This window comes from Corticium candelabrum, chromosome 16, assembly GCF_963422355.1.
Source record: "Corticium candelabrum chromosome 16, ooCorCand1.1, whole genome shotgun sequence".
NCBI classification, from domain to species: domain Eukaryota; kingdom Metazoa; phylum Porifera; class Homoscleromorpha; order Homosclerophorida; family Plakinidae; genus Corticium; species Corticium candelabrum.
The window spans coordinates 4,936,801-4,961,133 of NC_085100.1; the positions used below are offsets into that span (position 1 = coordinate 4,936,801).

The 24,333-nt window shown below is 40.6% G+C and overlaps 4 protein-coding genes across 6 annotated transcripts in view; 2 read left to right on the plus strand and 2 right to left on the minus strand.

Moving 5' to 3' along the window:
• The window catches only part of LOC134192138 (lysosomal alpha-mannosidase-like), a 44,686-nt gene extending 38,884 nt beyond the window's left edge, over positions 1-5,802 (plus strand). For both annotated transcript variants that reach the window (XM_062660831.1, XM_062660832.1), the window contains 4 exons: positions 143-285; positions 2,146-2,301; positions 2,356-2,415; positions 5,520-5,802. In XM_062660831.1, the coding sequence (XP_062516815.1) occupies positions 143-285; positions 2,146-2,301; positions 2,356-2,415; positions 5,520-5,601 (441 nt within the window). In that variant the 3' untranslated portion in view covers positions 5,602-5,802. The remainder of the gene's footprint in view (positions 1-142; positions 286-2,145; positions 2,302-2,355; positions 2,416-5,519) is intronic.
• Positions 5,803-6,002: 200 nt separating this feature from the next.
• On the minus strand, positions 6,003-7,376 carry LOC134192386 (uncharacterized). Its single transcript, XM_062661126.1, has 4 exons — positions 7,301-7,376; positions 6,429-7,170; positions 6,340-6,369; positions 6,003-6,276 (listed from the first exon to the last, which is right to left on the minus strand). The coding sequence occupies exons 2-4, from the start codon at positions 7,139-7,141 to the stop codon at positions 6,204-6,206; spliced, it is 816 nt and encodes a 271-aa protein (XP_062517110.1). The 5' UTR covers positions 7,142-7,170; positions 7,301-7,376; the 3' UTR covers positions 6,003-6,203.
• A 1,091-nt stretch (positions 7,377-8,467) lies between these two features.
• On the minus strand, positions 8,468-22,610 carry LOC134191835 (stomatin-like protein 2, mitochondrial). The gene is made up of 15 exons (XM_062660458.1): positions 22,543-22,610; positions 22,392-22,463; positions 21,852-21,926; positions 19,829-19,928; positions 19,581-19,639; positions 19,441-19,513; positions 18,923-18,982; positions 18,506-18,562; positions 18,407-18,453; positions 12,148-12,193; positions 11,991-12,089; positions 11,850-11,929; positions 9,126-9,164; positions 8,965-9,054; positions 8,468-8,905 (listed from the first exon to the last, which is right to left on the minus strand). The coding sequence occupies exons 1-15, from the start codon at positions 22,597-22,599 to the stop codon at positions 8,594-8,596; spliced, it is 1,266 nt and encodes a 421-aa protein (XP_062516442.1). The 5' UTR covers positions 22,600-22,610; the 3' UTR covers positions 8,468-8,593.
• A 26-nt stretch (positions 22,611-22,636) lies between these two features.
• LOC134191836 (histone-lysine N-methyltransferase ASH1L-like) overlaps positions 22,637-24,333 on the plus strand; it is a 42,510-nt gene continuing 40,813 nt past the window's right edge. For both annotated transcript variants that reach the window (XM_062660460.1, XM_062660459.1), the window contains exons 1-3: positions 22,637-22,704; positions 22,775-23,052; positions 23,176-23,536. In XM_062660460.1, the coding sequence (XP_062516444.1) occupies positions 22,867-23,052; positions 23,176-23,536 (547 nt within the window). In that variant the 5' untranslated portion in view covers positions 22,637-22,704; positions 22,775-22,866. The remainder of the gene's footprint in view (positions 22,705-22,774; positions 23,053-23,175; positions 23,537-24,333) is intronic.

The following is a 24,333-nucleotide window of genomic DNA, read 5'->3' on the forward strand; positions in this document are numbered from 1 at the left end:
ATCTTATATTTGAATTAGATTGCACACTTTGATATCTGATTAAATCAGATTCAACTTAGTTTTGATATATGGGGTTGCATAAGATAAGGTTAGATGTGCAAGATCATAGTGTAGTTTGGCTGATTTATGCTTTTTGTTGCAGAATCCAGTCACTCTTGCCTATGCAAATGTTAGCGATCCTGCTCTATGGTCACATAGCTATAAACAGTACTTCACGGGATTGAAGAAGGAATTGCCACCTAATGTGCACTTGTTGTCTCTGCGGCCAGTGGCGGCATCAAAAAGGTGAGACTTGAAGCAATGATTTATTTACAAGCGTGTTCTCCCTTGTGTGTGTGTGTGTGTGTGTGTGTGTGTGTGTGTGTGTGTGTGTGTGTGTGTGTGTGTGTGTGTGTGTGTGTGTGTGTGTGTGTGTGTGTGTGTGTGTGTGTGTGTGTGTGTGTGTGTGTGTGTGTGTGTGAGCACGTGCGCACGGATCTGTGTAGGTTTGATCATGCAAAAGAGAGTGCATCTTTTGTGCACACTGAATGAAAGGATGCCTTTATATATATTTTGCTGGTTGTGATTGTGAATGCTAAGTCACAGTCAAACATCCTTATTGAGAACTTGTATTTCATATTACAGTTACTGAGTTAAACGGACGTTTCTAACATGTTGAATACTAAAGCATTTTTATAGCAGTATTTGTTACAGTGTTTTAGTTTTGATTCTCTAAGCTTCTTTACGTTCCATTGATGTTGAAGTATTTTTATATGCAGTAGCCAAGTGCTGTTGTGATGTGTTGCTGCTAACTTCCAAGGTGAATCTAGTCTTATCGAATAAATCGTTCTAGAAATACATTTTTGTGAGAGAATTTGAATGAGTTTAGGTGTGTCTCTGTGTGCCTTTGTCATTTTAGTATAATAGAGGCATAAGCAAGTCAACAGATGTTGTTGTCCTTAATTACTGGAAGATGCATGGTGGCAGTTATTAGAATCATCTGTTACTTAGTTGCTTTATCTAAAGGTTGAGGTACAAAATGGTTTTTATTGTATTTGAACAAACAATCCAAGTGTGATTTTAAATTTTGTTTGTTTTGAACCAATTCACAGTGTCAATCTTTTAGTGTGGTCTCTGCCGTCTGCATTAGAGTCATATTCACTGATTTTTGTCAGGCTTATGAAGATATGGTACCAGCTAGTTTTTAGGCTTAATCTTTTACTCTACATCAGTAAAAGCAATGAAACTGATGAGAACTCTTACGCTACCCCACAATGGGATGAAGCATGCATGGTATAGTTGTTGGATGTGATATGCAATCACTAGATGGGATGATGAACTACTTCTGTTTCCCTTACGGTCACATACAAATGAGTCTTTTCATTGTCTCTCTTGGGTAGAATGCACTAGAGATTACTGATGGTTATAGACAAAGCTTTACACAAGAAACTTCATAGTTACAGTACTCTGACCATCATTGTTATTCCTAAATTTGTCTTCTTCAAACAGATCTGATTTTTATGTTACTATATGGCTTTTAGTCTTTCAATAATAATTGCCAGTGCTTCTCTTTCGACTGTGCAAGGACATGTTCGTTTGTTGACTTGCTTCTGCTGACGTCATAGACAGTAGAAAGCAATTCCAACAACAAAGCCAGGAATGCCTTTGCTGGAATGTAAAGCTTTATTTGGATTCTCTGGTCAAGGTTTCATTGAAATCAAAGTCATTTTCTTGTGAAATTTCTGTTTGTCATCTGATGTGTTTTGTTCTGAATATCATGTGTGTGAACAAGAATTAGCAAAGTGGTTTTAGATCAGGAATGCACTTTATTGAAATTGTCTTAAGAACTTAATCATGATATCTACACAAAATTGAGTGGAGAGCATTGATTCCTGTCTAAGTACTCTTTGAGGTGATCCGTTTTTAGACAAGTGATACCCGCCTGTACTGATAGCTATTTGTCAACACTGGCCTGACACCCTGTGCTTTATTCTTATATGCCAGTTATTTCTAATATGGTCACGTGGCAATGCAAGTTATACTATTGTTGCATGATCTCACTATTATAGTGCAGAGTTAAGTGCAATATGCCTGTAGTGAAAGTCTAGTGAGTTGTGACATATTAAACATTGTTGTAACTTGTGTTCATTAAATGTGATTGTGTAGTGACCTCATTTTGCGTTTGCAACACATCTTTGAAGCTGATGAACACCCAAAGTATTCTCATCCAGTTGATATTTATTTATCAGAACTGTTTTCTGGTAACTTTTCGGCATCCAATCCAGTTGAAATGTCTCTCACTGCTAACGTTCTCAGATCAGTGTAGGTAGCAGTGTTGTTTCTATCACATTTTGTTTTGACTGTGTTGCGACTTAGTGCTATGAAAGAACAGCTGAAATGGAAAACAGGAGATGGTGCGGAATTTGAGAATGATCTGTAAGTCTATTATCTATGGTCGGTATTGTGTCTAACCGTTTTAGAAAACTAGTCACCAAATCACCAGATGGCATCTGTTATGCCTTGGCACTACCCGTGTCTTACATTAGTACGAGTAGTGTTTGTTATTCAGACCGAGCTATCTTTATAGTGTATGAAGCCCACTGGAATTGTTTTATAAGAATTTGCAGGTCTAATAGTAACCCACTTCAATTCTACTGTACCCCTCCGTATTATAATAGTAAGACATGTTCAGATTGCATGGTATTAAAGCTGCATGGCAGAATGACAAGGAAAATTTGCTTGGGTTCTAATCTTTGAGATTGCATGGTGGTATATCGATGAAATACCAGTATCAAGTCAGTTAGTACTTTCCTAATTTGCCGGGATTAGGCTACAGGGAGGCATCTTCTCTGGCTGGGGTGGTTGATTGGTCAGAAGGAATAAAATAGTTCAGGTTGTTACTTACACACTTGTGTTTGTTGCGTGAGCTTGCTGGTGCATGCAGTGTGTGGTGTGTGTGTGTGTGTGTGTGTGTGTGTGTGTGTGTGTGTGTGTGTGTGTGTGTACGTGCATTGTAACATTGTGGTATGAGAGAACCGACTGACTTGAATTACCCTATTTCTTCGATCACAGCGTTTATTTTTTAGCTAGGGCTCCAACTGCAGCGTTTATTTGTTAAAACCTTTCTGTCCCTGCTAGGAGTGTCACGCTGTAGGTTTGACACCTTTACAAGACAACCACACTTATGGTACTGGTACCCATTGCACACTTTGAGATATCATGTGGTGAAAACAGTATCCAAGTAGTCTAACAAAATGTTTGCCTCGTGTGCCTCTAAAGAAGTCATACGATTTTCCTTCAAAATTCGAGCAGTACACTAGTTGAAATGTGGCGTGTATATCTTATCTGTAATGTTAGCTGCCTTGTTTAAACGAGGGCAGCATTTATTCAAGAACGGCATTTAATTGAAGAAAATAGGTTATCCAGTAACTATCAAGGGTAGCTGTTTTTTACTCATCTACTCTATTTTGCGTAGTTAAGATTGATCTACATTGTAAATTTTAAATGCATTGTTGCTGTAAAGTAACATGAGCATGAGTCTGTAGTGCTTTCCTTAGACACTATAAGGGGTTCTCATGTAGGTATGTAATACGAATGTGTAATGGAATAATCACCAAGAGATTGTTGAGTTCAATGCTATCTTCCTCAAAATTTGAGATGCTAATAACTATTCATCTATTTATGTCAGCATCACCTTTGGGATATGGTGAACAGAGTATTTGTTCTCAATTATGTGCACAATGACGTAGTACCCCCTTCCCCCCAGGTACATGTAGTGTAATTCATATACACTATATCATTAGGCATATAAGCAATAAGTGTATGTAGTAGCTGGATGCTTGTTCTTGGTAACAAGCAGTAGTGACAAGAAATCTATGATCATGACTCTTTTTGCTAGACTAAGAACTGTGTCCTTCTGATTTTGAAACGTCTGGAATTGTGTTGCAATAGCCTTTGAGACCCTGCTGTTTACGTTTTATATTAGTTTTAGTTTTGGTAAATTTCCTGCCCTAATTTTAGTTTGTTATGAATTTTAGTTTAGTTTATATCTGCGTAAACTCCATGCATGTAGTTCATACTAATATAACAAGGTGCACCATGTAGGTATGCATGCAATCATTACAATGCCCCGAATGCAAGAATGACCATGTGTGTGAGCATTAACAAGCACTTCATGCCAAATGTTTCATGGTAGTAGACAGGCTAATGCTATAAAATTGAATAAGGCCAAGATCAACCTCTATTGTTTTTGCTTTTTGTAATGTTCGTTGCCTAAGACACAGGTTATAACATGTTCACTTCTACTTTGATTCATATTTTTAATATTGGCAAAACAGACATACATAAGCCAGATTCACAGACAAATATAAGCTCTGTTTCGAGTCAATTCACTCTAAACGGTAGTCAGATAGTCTATTGCAAGTTTCTTGTGTGTAAAGACCTGCTGTTGAAGTGTTTTCTTTCAACTGGAGCTGAGGGAGCACTGCAGGGATTGATAAAATCTCAGATACTACGTAGTCGACTCTAGATTTCCGACCTAGCCAGAATTGTACTGGATCCTGCAATTTGTCTACTTTGTAGCTTGTCATGAGAAACCGTCTATCCTCGTCCTCATCTAATACTAAAATTAAATCAAAACGTTCTGTAGTTTGTTAAGTGGTTATTTGCGATTGGGACAGTAGACTTGCTTGTTTGTGTTCTATGTAGATTTGGTTGAAAATATATCTATTGGACAGACAGACAGACAGGCAGTTATCCTGGAAGGATCTTCAAAGCTAATAGTTCGTGTGTCACATGTGGCTTCATTTCATGGATTTATTGGAATGCCAAACATAGAATGAGTTGTCTCTTAGTTGTGGCAACTGACTACCTTATCCAAAGCAAGGTTGATCAAAGCCTTCATTTTGACTTGGTCTATTAATGATGTAGCTGTAGATGTGTCACTGCTCTGAAGGTGATTTGATTTGCATTTGTTGGCAGTGATGCAGTCTAGGCAAGAGCCTTTGTTATACAGTTTCAAGAAAATTTCCTCTAATAGGCTACTAATGTACTAATGTAATAATGTACTACAATGTAATAGGCATACATGTGCCTACATATCTATCACTACGTAGTGTGCCTTGACTGTTACAATGCTAAATTACTCCCAACATTGGGACTTGTGGCCACATTCACATTCTGTGAAAGTTTAAATAATCACAAGTTCCAAAAACTAATCATAGGTCAAAAGAGTCTTGACTACCATTCAGCTTCACACTCACATTGTCGGGAACATGAATAACTGGTCCTACTCTCAGTGTAGTAGTCAGCTAGCCAAATCATCAGTTCTTATCTCCATGGCAATAATAACAGTGACAGTACCCTCATCAAACTGACATTGTCCTTATTAATGCAACAGTGATGTTGTACTGATTACAAGGTGTGGTGTGCATGTGCATCTGTGGTATGGTCTAACTGTTAATTAAGTTAGAGTTTAGTGCCTGAATGGGTCCCTATATAACAACCCGTGTTGCATTTGTTTCATTACCTCTTCTTCTTAGGTGGACTTATCACGACGACCATTCTCATCTCGTTAAACTCTCTCCTCGAGAAATACGAACTTTCATCATCAATGGAAGTTGAGAACAGCAACTTGCCTGTAACGACCACAGGGTCATTCAGACCACATGAGGCGTTGTTTAGTCTGTGAGTATGTGTGTGGTCTTGTTATGCTGTAGCTAAGAACTAAGGTTCTGATTCATGTTGATATGCTATTTCACAGAAGTATATCTTGCTAGAACAAAGGTAGACAATTTCATGTTGGTATGCTATTTCACAAAAGTATACATGCAAAGCACTTGTTTCAATGCTCCACACCCTGCACACATCACCAGTCATGCACAAACCTAACCCTAGGCTAGTACTGGTGGTCATACCTTACATTGTACCATTCACAAAATTATGCATTGACATTGTGTCACCTACTCTTTCCTAAGGTCCCACTCTCCTTGCTTGTTAGACATTACTTAATTAATTAAACAATATTCCTGATTACCAACTTTGAATTGTGGAACCTTCTTAATTAAAACAGGTACATAAAGCAGCGCATGAGTACAGTACAACAGGCTGTGCTATGGAAGTACGCGGCAGCATGCATTTAACTGTCTACAAAGCAAGTCAGCAAAGAGGATTGCTAAATGCTAAGTGTACTAACTACCACTGAAACAAACCACGAAATAAGTTGTTTACGCGGTGGGATCAGCCATAGTAGGGTAATGGTGGTCGCCTAGGGGACTCCTGGAACCTGCTCTTTGTGACCTAAAACACAAAGCCCCACCATAACACCAGAGCAACACACCAACCAGCTAATTTGATACTTACGAGAGCATTTCACCGTGTGCTTGAGCAGACCTGCAACAAACAAGTCACTAGAGCAACATCCACCACTGAATATATACAATTTCACATACATTCGGAGATCGGTTCCCGGTGGTCCAATATTACTAGTCGGATCATACGGAGTGACAGACGTCGAATAGCTGGTCGCTTCTGCACTGTAGCTAGGAGCAGCATAGCCGGTTCCACCCTGGGCCACTTGGTACGCGCTCGACGGCGGCTGACTCTGAGCGGCTCCCTCCCCTGCGGTGGCGCTCTGCGACGCCTGCGCATCCCTCGCTGGCGGTCCGGACGCGGGGCGCGAATTTCCCGGATATCTTCTGTCGTAGCCGTAGTAATCTCGCTCGTAATATCTGTCGTACATTCTATCGTACATCCTCGGCGGGGGTGGCGGGGGACGACCGTAGTATTTGTTGTAGTAATCGTAGTAGTCGAGAGGATGGCCATACGGATGGGGCGGCGGATAAGCGTAGCGGTCAAATCGCTCCTCGTAGTAACCGCGGCTACGGTACGGCGGACTTCGTCTTCCAGTTGGAGGACGACGGTCGCCTGGCTTCGGTTTGTTGCTTGCCACCTGTACTTTTAGCGTGCATCCGAGCACTTCACGATTGTTCAGCGCAGCAATAGCTTTATCCGCGTCACTCTTCTGCTCGAACTCCACGAAAGCGAATCCTGGCGGGTTGCGAGCGATCCAAACGTCTTTGATAGCGCCGTACGGTCTAAAAGTCACCTCGATGTCGTCCCTTGTCAAGCTATCGCGTAGCCCACCGACATATAAGCGAGCCATCGCGTCGCGTCAGCGCGTTTCGTGTGCGACTGGCGAAAACGGAGACAATTAGCACAAACAGAGACAGAAAGAAGACCCGAGAGGGGCCCGCATGACAAACAGAAACAAACATGCAGAAAAACAACCTCACGAAGGCTGTTGGAGCCTTCTCAAACTTACAAAGTCGATGAAGACTGGATATATGACAAGCTTGGGCTTCGACGCTGCACGCTTGAAACACGAGGTTGTTGATATCAATACAAACTTAACAGTTTACGGGATGTTTATGCGCACCATGGTCCAACTTGTAAACTAGATGAGCTCTAGCTCATACACAACGTTGTTGCAGTTATTGCATTCCAATCACTTCAAGCAACGCTAGAAACGTTAACTCGTTTGTACGCAACATTTCATGGATGCCAGTGGAGTTGCAATTGTTTGTAGATAGGTCTAGACAGGGATAAGAATAAGCAACACTGAAACTAATAACTGGGCTAAATTTTGAGGTCCAAACGCGTAGCTAGTAGCCAATATTTTGATTGCAGAAGCATCGATGCCATAAAATTATGGTCGCTACTAGATTGAAAACAAGTTATTATCAACTTACATATAATTAACTGGACTAAGTATTTGAATTGTGCATGTGCAAATCACAACAATCATGCTACAAGGCATATTCGTAATTATTGTTCTGCTATTTATGCCTCCACACAGTTGCTACTGATCTGATGGTTGAATTGTGTATGCGTACTATTTGAAATTTCTAATAGCAGTATGTTCTGATCACTACTGTCTCAAGCACATAGTTGTCTGTTTGTAAGAGTGTTTCAAACTTGCAAAAGTTTCTCAAACTGGTTATCAGCATTTCAAAGTATACCACACTATACACGAAATTTGTAACCAATTTCTGCATGCAACTAATCCAACTATCACAAATGTTCATCAAACTTAGAAAAATATGTACTTTGAGATACGTATAAGGAAGAATTCATGGCCTGCGTGCTCTTTTTCAAGTGCATGCAAGGCAATAGAAGAAACAATTTATCACAAAGGTGCTCAGAGAGAAAGTCAAAGCGCAACCATCTAAACGTACTGATAGTTACAACAACGAATCAGTGGCAGCACTCACTATTTGCCTGGGTGAACTAAAGCCTCAATATTAGTAAATACAGTCTTTCTAATAATTAACCCTACCAGCTGGCCTCTCCAGCTTTGGAGGCCCGGCAAAGCCACTAGTTGAGTAATGTCATAGTCGAAAAAACAATCAAATAGCGAGTTTGCATTCTGGCAGATTGCTTTGCAAATAAGTGTTGATATCAAATAGTCAGACATCCAATTAAATTAAAGTTTCCAGTAACAAACAAGCTTGACATTTGCAAATACGATGCTTGCACATAATCATTATGACATTCAAGTTACAGTTTCTACTTTTCACACAACTGACAGGTTCAGTCCAAGTCTGTATTCAACTTATCAATCAAAATCAGAGAAATCTCTTTGCCTCGTTGGAGAAGTCATGATTGAAAAATCAGCTTGTTTGTCTACCCCACCATGTTCCACAAATGGTCCCTGCAAACCAGCAAAAGCAGCAGCAGGTGCCAAACCAGCATTTCTCGTCACATGGCCCATTGAACTTTCAGTCAAACTGTGCTTATCAGAGCTCTTTGACCACATATCCTTACTTTCTTCATCTGATCCTCCTAACTTGCGGGCTGATGAAGGATCCCCGGAGGTAGGAGAACTTCCAACTGGAGTCTTTGTGAGCTGGCCAAAGATAGCCATAGCCTAGGAAACATGTGCAATTGCAGGAAAGAGCATCAGACAGTATAATTCTGAACAAAAACCTGTGACACCATTGAAGACACATCCCCGGTATCAGATGGTAAAAGAAGAGTGTTGGTAGTTTTTGCAAGATTGGAAAACGCCCTTACATACTAGGATGCAATAAGGGCATGACAACAAAATAGCTTTTTTTGTTGCTAACACCATTATAGTTTAGTAGTACCTGTTCTGCAACACTCAGAGATGCAGCTTTGTCACCATACTGAAAGAACAAAATGCAGAGGCTTAATCCCAATCCATTCAGCGGGTGTTCCAATACCATTAATTTGATAAGAGCTCCAACATTTATGGGTACATGCACAGCATCAAAAGTGTTATTTTGGCAACTAGTAATATGACAAGGTTGTAATTGTAATTATGGTACAAAAATACAATGCAAACAGCCCCTGGAAAATTTACCCAAACCAGAAGTATCCAATGTGCAAGAGCAAGTAAATTGTAAACTTACTCTAGACTATTCTATTTCAATAAATATCCCAGCTGTTATAAGTCCTATTTTGCTGGACAAACTGTAACAAAGTTGCTTGAAAGAAGACATAAAATTCCAAATATATTTCGCAAATTTTGCAAAGAGCAGCCAGTTTGTCAAATTTAATTAATTAATCGTTTGCCAAACTTTGTTGTCAACAAGCCACAAGCATTCAACAGCAAAAAATAAAACTTCTGGGTGAAAATTGGACTCTAACCAGATCCTGGAGCTATGACAGATTATGCCGTAAAAGATCCATCAAGATTACTCTCAGTGTGTACTCAGTGTACAGTACATGTACAAGGTTTTCTAACGTGCACTACTGGCTTTTTCAGTCGTCGTAACACGGAAAGTATCGAATCCCAGCAGACTTTCAAACAAATTCATATTGCTCAGACATTCATTAAGCGTTTAAACTTTTGTATTCGGTTTGTAAAGTTACTGTACTGCTGTTTACGTGGGGTGCACGTGTATCGTGTCTATCAGTAGCATTACAAAGCCATGCCTCCAATGAGAGTCTGCAAGCAGGAGGCATTCAATGGTATGCATATAGCACTCGAATTGAGTAACAAACACAATTTTGATCGATTAATGCAACTTCTGCACGCAGACTAAATTACTCGTGAAAACTCTTTCTTCAGATTACAAAATTTTGTCCATGCTAATCACATGCACAATTATTGAGTCATGCTTCAGATTGCAAAATTTTGTCGCTTGCGACAATTAGTTGATTTACAGTACCTATCCCGCTGAATATATCTAATACTAGTACCACTATATGACGATTCCTTTTGTATTGCTCATTATTATCAGTCTGATGATCACTTAAATTGTCATGCACATTTTTGACTATATGCTCTCATAACAAGGATGTGCATGATACAGATGTCTACTCACATAGTTACATGTCGATCAAGATCATTCTACTGTTAGGTCGTCAGTGTAATCAAAATGGTGCAAGATTTCCTCTTTAATCAAGTTTGGCATTACAGCAAGCACCATAACAGTTCAATAAGCAATTGAGTTTCGTAAACCTTGTTCAAGCAGTGTAATTCACACCACAATTGGATAAAACAACAATCAGCTATTTACTCTATGACATTTAGGTTTATACCATGGTCACGCGATTGTGCAACCAATCACGAGTGCGCGTTTAGATGTTGTATATGACGTACTGCATGGTAAGTAAAAACTGCAAAAAGTGAGTGTTAACTGTGCAATTACTAAGGGGGCGGTATTAACTGAAAGTAACTTATTACACACTTAATTAACTGACGTGACTATGGTATAAATTACTGATTGTGTGCTTCCAAAAGCCATACAGCACCCTAATCGTGCATACAATAACTTACATTAAATACTGAGAGCAACAGGTAAACCAGCTGACTTAGAATGCAACAAGACATCATACAGTAAGCTTAATTAAGATATCAAGCAGTATGTCTCATTAAAGAAACTACAATCTCCAATCAATATCCCGTGTTGTACTCATCGTCTCATTACATTGCAGGCTCTAGAGTAGTACAATGTTACTACTTAGGACTGCTAGGGTTAACCTTTGTATTGCCAATTGTCAGAACTGACATGAAAGAGAGCGCTGCTGTCCATTTCATCCTCAATCCAGCCTTTACAGCAACTCGAGCAACTCTACCATATGTCTTGCTCCAACGCAATATGCTGCTTTACAATTAAGATTCTGCTGGTGCATACATTCAGGCTTTGTAATCACGAACCACAACCCTTGTCACATTCTGTCTACTGTGCTACAAATCTTACTCCAAAATAGGTCATGTCAACTTGCACCCTCATTATTGAAAAGAACAGAGCTTGCTATTTGTGAAATTCTGGACCAGTCTCTGGCTATAGTCTCCTGTAATTTTGTGAAAGGTGTCAATTATGGTGTCACACAGTTGTCTGATGTTCAAATGGTGGTCAATTCCATATGGTAAGTCATATTCAACTTGTTTGTCTGTTGGTGATATGCAAATTTGCAACCCTTTTGCTGTCGTCCAAGACTTGCCTTTCTTGTCTTAAGTTCCTACATCTTGCAGATCGTTAGCTACAAAGATGGCAGCATCACATTTGGAGAAACTGGTCCTAATAATACAGCTAAACTCTCTCTATAGCCCTACAATTTTCACATACTCTCTAAGTGTCACCAACAAAGAATAATAACCATACTTTCCACGTAGACTATGCTCAAATATAAGCCACATTTCAAATTTGTAAAAAATCGTGTGACTTGAACACAGACTGCTTCCCATAACAAAACCAAGCCACCAACTGAGAAGTTGATTAGATAACTAAAATTATAAAAAAAACTAAACCAATTTTGTTCACATTAGCCACAAATGCTGTTGTTCTGTCTGCTTTGACAACATCATTACCGTATTGAAATCACCAAAATATTAAACAAACCTCTTTTCCTAAAGCTTCAGCCACAGCTAGAATAGATTTGGCACGAGCTTCAGCCTTGGCAATTATAGCTCTTGCTTCACCTTCACAGGTGCATTAAAATGAGACAGATAACATGGCCACTCAGGTTATAAATTACAACACCTTCAGCCTCATTGATTTGTTCGATCTTCACAGCCTCTGACTGAAGAATTGTGCTTTGTCTATGGCCTTCTGCCACATTAATTGCTGCTTGTCTCTCACCTAGCAAAATGTGCACATGACAAACCATTCCAGCTACAGCAAGAGTACTTCACCAGACCTTCTGATGTTAAAACCTGTGCCCTCTTTTTCCTTTCGGCTTCAACCTTCATTAAACAAATAACAAACGTATCAACAAGCAGTTATTGTATACAAAGAACATGCTTTGCTGGGTAACTGATTGTTAAGTTGCTGTAAAGTCTATATGTGACATTAGTTGAACAGAAAATTCTTAGTCAGCTGTGAAATAATAATAATAATAATAATAATAACAATAATAATAATAATAAAAGTCACCACCGTGGCTTAGTGGTTAGCGACAATGGCTACCACTCCATGGTTTGGGGGTTCAAACCCCAGTGACGATAGTAAATTATGAAACTTGTCTGCCTTTCTTTCTCATGTTTCTCTAGCTATCCATGAGACTATGACTCGTTTCAGTCGTTGGGGAGTTTCTATGGTCTGGCGAACGGTCCGTTGATGATGACGTTCAGTGCTTTCCTGGTGGTCGTTGATATCCACTAGGCATGCTGTCCACGAGTTCGCGGTCACCGTAATGCCTGCAATCTATATCAAATTGGCTAGTCATTGATCGCCGTATGGACTACATGGAAACATGTACCCCGCTGGGCTCACCTGCCGGGTTGGTGGGCGCCCAGATGGGGGTAAAGACCCCACTTGCCCATTATGGAGGGGCATAGCGACACATAATAATAATAATAGTAATCACCGCCGTGGCTTAGTGGTTAGCGACAATGGCTACCACTCCATGGTTTGGGGATTCAAACCCCAGTGACGACAGTAAATTATGAAACTTGTCTGTCTTTCTTTCCCATGTTTCTCTAGCTTTATCCACGAGACTATGACTCGTTTCAGTCGTTGGGGAGTTTCTGTGGTCTGGCGAATGGTCCGTTGACGATGACGTTCAGTGCTTTCCTGGTGGTTGTTGATATCCACTAGGCGTGCTGTCCACGAGTTCGTGGTCACCGTAATGCCTGCAATCTATATCGAATTGGCTAGTCATTGATCACCGTATGGACTACATGGAAACATGTACCCTGCTGGGCTCACCTGCCGGGTTGGTAGGCGTCCACATGGGGGTACAGACCCCACTTGCCCATTATGGAGTGGCATAGCAACACATAATAATAATAATAAGTCAAGTCTACAAGTACGTGGGTGTAGATGAGAGTAACGGTATTCAGCACAGCATGATGCGGGAGAGACTCCGTCGTGAGTACTTCCGCAGAGTGAAGGTGGTTCTCCGGACTGAGTTGTATGGTTGCAACAAGATTCTAGCCATCAATGGGTTTGCACTACCGGTTCTCACTTATAGTTTTGGCGTCATTCATTGGGGGTGCATGGACCTGCAGCAGCTTGATCAACGGACCAGAAAGCTCCTCTCTATGCACGGTGTCCACCATCCTGCTGCAGACGTTGACCGACTGTACGCTCCTTGCAGTGATGGGGGTAGGGGGTTAGAACAGATTGAGTCGACATATCAATCTTGTATTGTGAGGCTGAACTGTTACCTTGCTGACAGTTCTGATCCTTTCATGCAGATTATACGGGAGTGTGACTCTGGAAAATCTTCACACTCGATCAAGTGCATGGCTTGTCGCTTTACTGCACAGCTTTGGAAGAGTCTTGCTTTGGACGACAAGTTGCAGAACTTACACAGGAATGCATCCATCTCGGTTGAAGGTGGCTTCAAGCAAGCGCCTGAAACAGATGCAAGACATTACCGTACGTGTTGCAGTTCTCTTCGTGTGCAGTCCTGGAGCGGGAAGCCTATGCACGAGCAGTGTCGCCGTCTCACTGAGCAACCGCCTGTGGACATGAAAGAGACCTATGGATGGCTAAAGGCAGCGAATCTTCCTGCTGCAACTGAGGGACTGGTTGTTGCTGCTCAAGACCAACCTCTTCGGACTCGGTACTGTGAGCGCAAGATTCTACATCATGATGTCAGTCCTACTTGCCGCATGTGCAGTGTAGGCCTGGAAACAGTCGACCACATTGTGGCAGGCTGTAGTGCTTTGGCACCGACGGACTACACTGATCGACACAATCAGGTGGCCTCCATTATTCACTGGAATGTTTGTCGCCATTTTGGGGTTCCAGTGGAGAGCAGATGGTACCGGCATCATCCTGATAGGCTTGTGAAGACAGATGACATTACTATGATGTGGGATACCACCATCCCCACTGCCAGGAAGATCAAAGCCAATCGTCCAGACATCTGTCTCAGAAATAGTGATATCAGCTATCCTGCTGATGGCAACATTGGCAAGAAACATGCTGAGAAGTTGGCGAAGTACAGCGACTTGTGAGTGGAGATAAGCCGCATGTGGCATTGTCGAACACTGGTGGTTCCGGTGGTCTTGGGAACATTAGGCACAGTGCATGCAGGTATTGCACGGTGGCTGGACATTATTCCAGGTCATCACAACCTGCAGCACTTACAGAAAACAGTGCTTCTGGGATCTACTCAGATCCTTCGTAAAGTCGTGTCTTCTTTCTAGACAGCCGTGATGGTCTAAGTACTTCTGAAGCAGGGTTTGCTTCCGTTACTTGTAACAGACTTTACAAACCAGACTGATCTGGTTGAGCACGACACATAATAATAATAATAATAATAATAATAATAATAATAATCGAATTGGCTAGTCATTGATCGCCGTATGGACTACACAGAAACATGTACCCCGCTGGGCTCACCTGCCGGGTTGGTGGGCGCCCAGATGGGGGTAAAGACCCCACTTGCCCATTATGGAGGGGCATAATGACACATAATAATAATGGGGGTTCAAACCCCAGTGACGACAGTAAATTATGAAACTTGTCTGCCTTTCTTTCTCATGTTTCTCTAGCTTTATCCATGAGACTATGACTCGTTTCAGTCGTTGGGGAGTTTCTGTGGTCTGGCGGACGGTTTGTTGACGATGACGTTCAGGGCTTTCCTGGTGGCCATTGCTACCCACTAAGCGTGCTGTCCCGATGTTCGCGGTCACCGTATGGCTGCAATCTATATCGAAATGGCTAGTCATTAATCACCGTGTGGAATACACAGAAACATGTACCTTGCTGGGCTCACCTGCCGGGTTGGTGGGTGCCCCGATGGGGTAAAGACCCCACTTGCCCACTATGGAGAGGCATAGCGACATATAATAATAATAATAATAATAATAATAATAATAATAACCGCCATGGCTTAGTGGTTAGCGACAATGGCTACCATTCCATGGTTTTTTGGGGGTTCAAACCCCAGTGACGACAGTAAATTGTGAAACTTGTCAGTCTTTCTTTCTCATGTTTCTCTAGCTTTATCCATGAGACTATGACTCGTTTCAGTCGTTGGGGAGTTTCTGTGGTCTGGCGAACGGTCCGTTGACGATGACGTCCAGTGCTTTCCTGGTGGTCGTTGATATCCACTAGGCGTGCTGTATCGAGTACGCGGTCACCGTAATGCCTGCAATCTATATCGAATTGGCTAGCCATTGATCGCCGTATGGACTACACGGAAACATGTACCCCGCTGGGCTCACCTGCCGGGTTGGTGGGCGCCCAGATGGGGGTAAAGACCCCACTTGCCCATTATGGAGGGGCAAAACGACACATACTAATAGTCACCGCCGTGGCTTAGTGGTTAGCGACAATGGCTACCACTCCATGGTTTGGGGGTTCAAACCCCAGTGACGACAGTAAATTGTGAAACTTGTCTGTCTTTCTTTCTCATGTTTCTCTAGCTTTATCCATGAGACTATGACTCGTTTCAGTCGTTGGGGAGTTTCTGTGGTCTGGCGAACGGTCCGTTGACGATGATGTCTGGTGCTTTCCTGGTGGTCGTTGATATCCACTAGGCGTGCTGTATCGAGTACGCGGTCACCGTAATGCCTGCAATCATTATCGAATTGGCTAGTCATTGATCGCCGTATGGACTACACGGAAACATGTACCCCGCTGGGCTCACCTGCCGGGTTGGTGGGCGCCCAGATGGGGGTGAAGACCCCACTTGCCCATTATGGAGGGGCATAACGACACATAGTTTCATAAGCAACAACAGTAAATTATAAAACTTGTCTGTCTTTCTTTCTCATGTTTCTCTAGCTTTATCCATGAGACTATGACTCGTTTCAGTCGTTGGGGAGTTTCTGTGGTCAGGCGAGCGGTCCGTTGACGATGACGTTCAGTGCTTTCCTGGTGGTCGTTGATATCCACTAGGCATGCTGTCCACGAGTTTGCGGTCACCGTAATGCCTGCAATCTATATCGAATTGGCTAGTCATTGATCGCCGTGTGGACTACACAGAAACATGTACCCCGCTGGGCTCACCTGCCGGGTTGGTGGGTGCCCAGATGGGGGTAAGACCCCACTTGCCCATTATGGAGGGGCATAGCGACACAATAATAATTATTAGCAGGGTTTGCTTCCGGTACTTGTAATAGACTTTACAAACCAGACTGATTTGGTTGAGCACGACACATTACTATTAGTAGACATGAAAGAGACCTACGAATGGCTAAAGGCAGCGAATCTTCCTGCTGCAACTGAGGGACTGGTTGTTGCTGCTCAAGGCCAAGCTCTTCAGACTCGGTACTATGAGTGCAAGATTCTACATCATGATGTCAGTCCTACTTGCCGCATGTGCAGTGTAGGCCTGGAAACAGTTGACCACATTGTGGCAGGCTGTAGTGCTTTGGCACCGACGGACTACACTGATCGACACAATCAGGTGGCCTCTATCATTCACTGGGATGTTTGTCGCCATTTTGGGGTTCTAGTGGAGAGCAGATGGTACCACCATCATCCTGATAGGCTTGTGAAGACAGATGACATTACTATGATGTGGGATACCACCATCCCCACTGCCAAGAAGATCAAAGCCAATCGTCCAGACATCTGTTTCAGAAATAAGAAGACAAACACTTGTCTACTTATTGATATCAGCTGTCCTGCTGATGGCAACATTGGCAAGAAACATGCTGAGAATTTGGCAAAGTACAGCGGCTTGTGAGTGGAGATAAGCAGCATGTGGCATTGTCAAACACTCGTGGTTCCGGTGATCTTGGGAGCTTTGGGCACAGTGCACGCAGGTATTGCACGCAGGTATTGCACGGTGGCTGGACATTATGCCAGGTCATCACAACCTGCAGCACTTACAGAAAACAAAGCTTCTGGGATCTACTCGGATCCTCGTAAAGTCATGTCTTCTTTCTAGACAGCCGTGATGGTCTAAGTACTTCTGAAGCAGGGTTTTCTTCTGGTACTTGTAATAGATTTTACAAACTAGACTGATCTGGTTGAGCATGACAAAAATAATATATTTTCTCTCGCACCCAAATAAGGTACAGTTCCCACTTAGGGACAGACATAAACTACACAAGGACAAACTGCATACATACACACCACTATCATACATTCACTACAATATGTACAAAGAAAAAAAGAAATACAACTACATATCACAACTAAGTATGCCCATGTCTATGTATTATATACTACTTCTTTAACCCGCTTATATGATGAATACAATAGCGTCACAATTTCAACATCTTCTTCCACTGATGTCCACAATTGTGATGACTTCCTAGTACCCAATGTCACATCTACAATCAAACTGTATTCGTTGTAGACAGCTCTAGGGACAAATATTAATTGTTGCCTCATCATCAACTTGCTAGCTTCTTCACACCAATCTCCAACTGTACTTCTCACAGACTCGATATATCCTATTCCCAGCCCTTTCCTAAGCACCCGTCTCCACGCAGAATCTACTAACTTGCAAAATTTTCTCAATTTTAAGTTCCACAAATGACTCCCATAACTAGGAACAGGCAGTAGTTGTCTCATCATCACCTGTCTCCAGATTTCTTCCTCTCTACTCAATGTGCCTATTCTTCCTATAACTGTATTCGCAGCACAGTAGAATTTTCCAATACACGCTTTGACAGATGCAGTAACATCCCTGTCTTCAATGCATACATGTACATTGTGCAACCAACCATTATCTGCTTTAAATTGTACTGCTATTAAGTATTTAGCTTCAGAATGCTGTAATATAAACATCAGGAGATCTGGAATGTTCTAACTGTTGTTATTGCTTGTGATATACAAACTCACAGGCAGAAACATTGGAACCGTTAGTAGAGTGCTCAATTCACTTGCTCTACGAGTGTTTTCAACATTGTTTTAACTGTTGTGGTGTCTTGTAATATACAAACAAACAAGCATAAAAATGAAAATTTTAGAAGAGTGGTCATTTCACTTGCTCAATGAGCGTTTTCAACATCCTGAGTATTTCCAAATCTGACTAAACTGACCTGCATTTGCATTGCATCTTTCACTTTATTGGGTAGTTGAATGTCACCTAGGAGCAAAGATACAAGTACACAAAACAAAAATGTCTGTGTTCCACTTACGGATTTCATATCTCATACATCGAATTCCCCATGCTTCTGCTGGTGTGTTAATAGCTTCTGCAAAAACAACCTACAGCATTAATGAGATGATACAGCATAAAAATGACTCTGCAAAGACAGATGTATTACATATATACATTTGCTTGTAAAATGTTTGACTGTTTCTCACTATTACAATTTCATTGAGTACACTAACAGCAAGCGTTACCACAACAACTGGTCTTTCAAATGAAAGAGATCCAAACAAAACTACAATAGCATGCAGATAACAGAACTACTTAGTTGCAATATCAAATGCAATTTGTCATGAACCAACAGCAAATACACTTCAACATCAAATTTCAATATTGATAATTCATGCCAATAGAATTCTAACCTTGCAACTATACTTCCATACATGGTGTAATTATTTCTTACCAACAATATGAGCATTAAGAGATGTCCTCTCCTGAAAAACATTGTCCATTGACATCTTACCTATAAGACACACCAAGCACTTACATTCTAAGTAATGTACTTCTAAAATACATAAGCAAATACTACACACAGTTGAGTAAAGAATAAAGAAACATGAAAGACAATTATAAGCATTACACAATGACTTCCCAAAATTCTAACATTAAGAGAATAGAAGTGCAGTAGCTACAAGCTATGGCTTCTGTAGTTTGAAAACAGAGGGATAAATAGTTGCAAGTCTAAATGCCATGTGTATGCATGCCAGGTGAAAGAACAAGATGAACACATTTCAGTGTACATGTGTTCTCATAACCTAAAGTAAAATTGCATCATTGTTGAACTGTAACTTAAGAAATGAAGTTTCCTGTAAATACCTGGAAGTGCTTGTACCTATAACATAATAAGAATAAAGCTAGATTTAATTAATAAGACAAACTACTAACGCAGTTGAGATACTGCATCTCACATGTAATACTTACCCAACTCTGATCTCATGGTAGTCTGTGCTAACTGAGTAACAGCATACTCATGATCTTCAATGCCATATGAAGCCTTACCAAAAAATACAATCAACCACAACCAATCAGAAATGGAAACAGCACCAAAACATTGCTGTAACCTTGTAGGGATCAATGATACGAAAGTATAGAACACCATCAATTTGTAAAGTCACATTGTCTAAATAAAACATAAAAATTCATCTATACATTTGCCTAAATTATAGCTATCTCCAAAAATCAAAATAATGAATATCTATGTGCCACAGTGTTGGACACTTAGGTATTTCTAACAATATATGAGCTCAAACAAATTTGGTAAAGAATTTCATGAGCAAATATTTTGCAATAATTTAAAGTAATACCACACCCAGAGTAATTGCTGATTGGTGAGGAATGTCAAGAGCAACTTCTTTCAAACTCTGAACATAGGCAATATGTTCAAGTATTGGAATACAGATGTTGAAACCCTGCACACACAAACAACACATGCTGTATTAATTAAAATTGTGGAGCAACTTCAGTTCATAAACAAAACAAATATTAATTAAGTAAGTTCTAAGATCTCCAATATCAAGATTTGATGAGGAAGTAGTCCACTGCTCCAAGAAAAATACAAACATTGGCTCAACAGCGAACTTCCAGAATTTGCACTCCAGACACATTTTTCTGGAAATTCAATGCTAAGTTGTCACATCACATCACGATAAACCAAAGTCCAAATTTCCAACATTTTCTATTACGTACATACATTAATTAAAATGTCAATTATCCAAAAACTTGACACGCTAACTGCTTATAGCTCCACACATTCAAACTACCTGATGTCAACTCGCAAACCTATGCACCAATTTATCTGTACCACTACGACTAACACATCGCAGTTTCAGCTAAATAGTCATGCCTAGATGTAATAGACATGTACATGTGTGTTTGTGTAGTCTCGCGTAGCCAGACCCATTTCCTCTGTGTCATACTTTTGGGCAAACTGGGTCTGGTAAGCAGCCTTTGATGTTGCTGTGTGCCGCATAGCCAGAAATCAGCTATCTAAAGACCAGATTTGGTTTCTTAAACGCTTGACTAACGACCACACTGGTATGAACGCAGTGCCGTCCATATCTCTTGTTTGTACAAACAGCACAACTCTAGCTGTAGTCTTCCGGTTGTTCTCTACAAAACAAGAAAAGCTAATTGAGATAGGATTGCACTGCTTGCATACCAATCTGATCTTTTTAGTGAAGCGTTTAAGAAACCAAATCCGGTCTTTAGATAGCCGATTTCTGGCCACGCGGCACACAGTGACATCAAAGGCTGTTCACCAGACCCAGTTTCGCCCGGAAGTATGATGTGACGGAAAAGGGCCTGGCTACACAAGACTAGTGCTTGTGTCCCTGATAACTGATGTTTGTTTTATCCCAATCAATGATAGCACAATGCATTCCCAGTGATTGAGTCAAAAAGGTACTGATCTGCACTGCACACAGTAAACACCTCAGACAAAGCAAAAATTATCTGATAGTTTGCTGTTAGAATCAATTTAAGTCTGAGAACTGTGTGACGTGGGTCCTTTCATTAATCTGAGTGTAACACATGCTCGAGCTGCATCTAGTTCACACTTTTGACCAATGCAATTATAAATACGGTGTCTGCCCAAACAACAGCTTTGAGGTGGTCCTTTGGATAAAATGCAGCTGAGATTTTCCAAAGTAGCTTAATTAAGCACCTGAGTGACTATGCCTATTGCACTTCTAAACAACTCAAAATCATGAAAATGAACAGAATGCAAACAAAAACGCCCTACAGACAGACATTCTAGTTTGTTGTGTGCCCATATAAATTGATGCTTGCACACAAAGTTTAAGTCAGTTGAAAATAACCCGATTCGATTGACCAGCACAATCAGATAACTAATGTTCAAGTAAGTGACATCCTATTTTTATACAGTTGACCATCACTTAATAAAACACCTGTTATCCAAAATCACTGCTTATTGAAAAGAGTGATTCAGATTAACTTGACTATGTGCATAAGAAAGTTTACACACTGATGAACTACAGTACATAGCATGTAGCAGTTGACACTGCCACACTGTCTATTCTGCAATGCAACAACACATTAATACATAACAATTTGTACTATTTCCTAAAGACTAATGAACAATCTTGGTGAGACCAAAATGTTTTTGCCACATGTCCTTCTTACGCTGCTTATATGGCAATGCAACAAATGTTCAGCATCTTTGTACATGACTGCCTCTTCCAATGCGTGCTTGCATGTTAACTTAATTAATAAGGTGGAGACCAACATAGATGATGAAATGCCTTTAGTTTACATACTTCAATCTTACAATTAAATTAAAACTAACCATATGCCTGTCTATAAGAATCACTTACTGGATCCATGATCCTGTTAAACTTGCCAAACCTTTCGACAACCCAAGCTTGTTGCTGTGGAACAAATAATAACCCCTATATAAACAAAAACAGACCTGTTGCAAAATGAACATTTTCTTCATGGCTAGTTAAGAGTTATAACACTAAAAACAAAACATAGGGAGAGCACAATTGAGAAAATACCTCCTTCCATTCAGCAAAGCAACTTGCCAGCAAACTAAACAATATTTAGTGCATATTTAAATTTTTTATAAAAATTTAGACTTGTTGAAACCCATCTTGGTACATTTCTGACACTACCTGAAAGACTGCTGGCACTTGCTGCTTCTAAGTCTAGGTGCATGTTTTTAAGTCAGGTGCCCCTTCAAGGTTGCATGCCAAAATGAAAATCTAGCAACAATGCTAGAAAGAGCTTTTACCACAAAACTGATTGTAATGAGTAGACACTATACATAATCATCAATTGCATTAATAAATGAATTAATTATTAAATTAATTAATTTACAAGTTGATAAAAATAGTGAAATCAACCCACTTTACCGTGTTCATTGGTAACTTCCGCCTTCGGCTGCTACCACTGAATGATGCTAGCAACCGCCTGCCATTCGCTTTCTGCAATTCAATGCAAAGAATGGTTAGATTACCTTAAATAGATCAATGCTTTAGCTGCACGCAGTTAACAGTGGCTAACCTGAACAGCACTTATCTGCCGTGTAAGCAGCCTACTTACCCTCACTGTGCGCAACATTTCGATCACGTGGTTTTACTAGTACTCTATTTAGAGCCCCGTATATTAGATTCCACCAATCATTTGACTGCAGCAATCTGCATTCGCGCCCTGCTTTCTGTGAAGGTTTCTGTTGAATTCGTTGTATTCCTTCGTGCTGTTTAACTAACTGTACTCTTTTTTTGTCATTTTCAAGATTTTGAAGTGAATTGAAGACTAGTACTGAGGCCAAGGGCTGAGACAGTAGGATCAGCTAGACATCTTCTATGTCGATATCATACCCACGTCATGGAGCTAGATTCGAGAGTTGATGCTCGGGATGAATTAGCGATTGTAGCTAGTGAGAATAAGAATGAAATTATTAAGGGAAACAGATTGAACCGGAGATCCAGGTCAAGAAGCATAGACGTAGATGTGAGGGAAGACGACCTGTTTGAGGGGAATGAAGGAACGTCGGTGGCCTGCTCTCTGATTGTACGAATAACGTTTATGTTGCAACATGTAGTATATGTGGTGTAGCATGCGTTTAGTGTAGTTAAATACTCCTATTTACGTTTTTGCCAGTGAGGGCTGATGTTGGTATTGATGTTAATAAAGGCTATCTCGAGTGACAAGGGAGTAGAAACCGCTGCGGCCGTACAGAAGAAATATTGCTGTCTTGAACAACCAACGTCTGATAGACATAGCGACTGTAGCTCGATGGCTGATGAACTAGCTTGTAAGACTGCTGCTCTCCTTAAACGTGGGCCCCAGTCTGGGGAATGGAAGAAAAGGAAAACCAAAAGACTTAATCCTCATCCCATTGTTACTAAGAGTGGCAGAGTTGTGAAGAAAACATCTTTAGTTGAAATGGATGAGGAAATTGAAGATCAAATTGCAAGTCAGCCACGTCGCAAGAGAAAAGGTTTAGCTTCGAATCCTCCTACAGATGAAGTTGACAAACAAAAAGTGAATGAAGGCAAGTGCTCCAACAAAAGAGTACTAGATTAATTAATTGTCATAATAATGTTATAATGAGAACTATAAGCAATAGAATTCTACAGTTAATAAAACCTTACTGCAACGATCCCAGAAAGTCAACACTGATTTTTCTCTAGTTTTTCAATTGTTTCTGTTTTAATTGAAAAATACATTCAAAGTGAGATTGATCATCTTAGGATAGGACTATGCAACATGAGATCATTTGAAGAGAGTGTAATAATTCTGAAGCTTGTTTTGGATTAGTTATTATTGCTATGATTTTTATTTGGATTTTCTTGCCACCATGGTTGTAGTGGAATCAGGTATGGGACTATCACTGGAAGACTACACGATGTTGCTCTGTTTCTAAATTTTATTGCTTAAAGTATGATATTCAGATCAAAGACCAGTGGAAGCTAGTTTTGTAAGATGTGTGCAATTGTAGAGTTCCACTATACTAGCAACAGCAGGTAGAGAGCCACGAATGCGTGGTATACAGTGTATAGACAGTACTCTGTATGTATTCAGAGATAGTGAACATCATACTGCACTTATTGAGAGCAGAAGTTGAAGCTTAACAAGAGCAATTAAGCTGATGGACTTGGATTTTCTATGTTAACAAATTTAAGACTTACTGCTGTAGTAAGTTTATTGTTTTTATGGCTTTGTGTGCGATTAGCATACTCATAGTTTGTGTCTGGAGACCTTGAAAGTATCACAGTGCCAGGGCTGCATGATGTAATGATGGTAATGGAGAAGAGTTAATAGTATACGTGGTAACAGTGTAGACATACA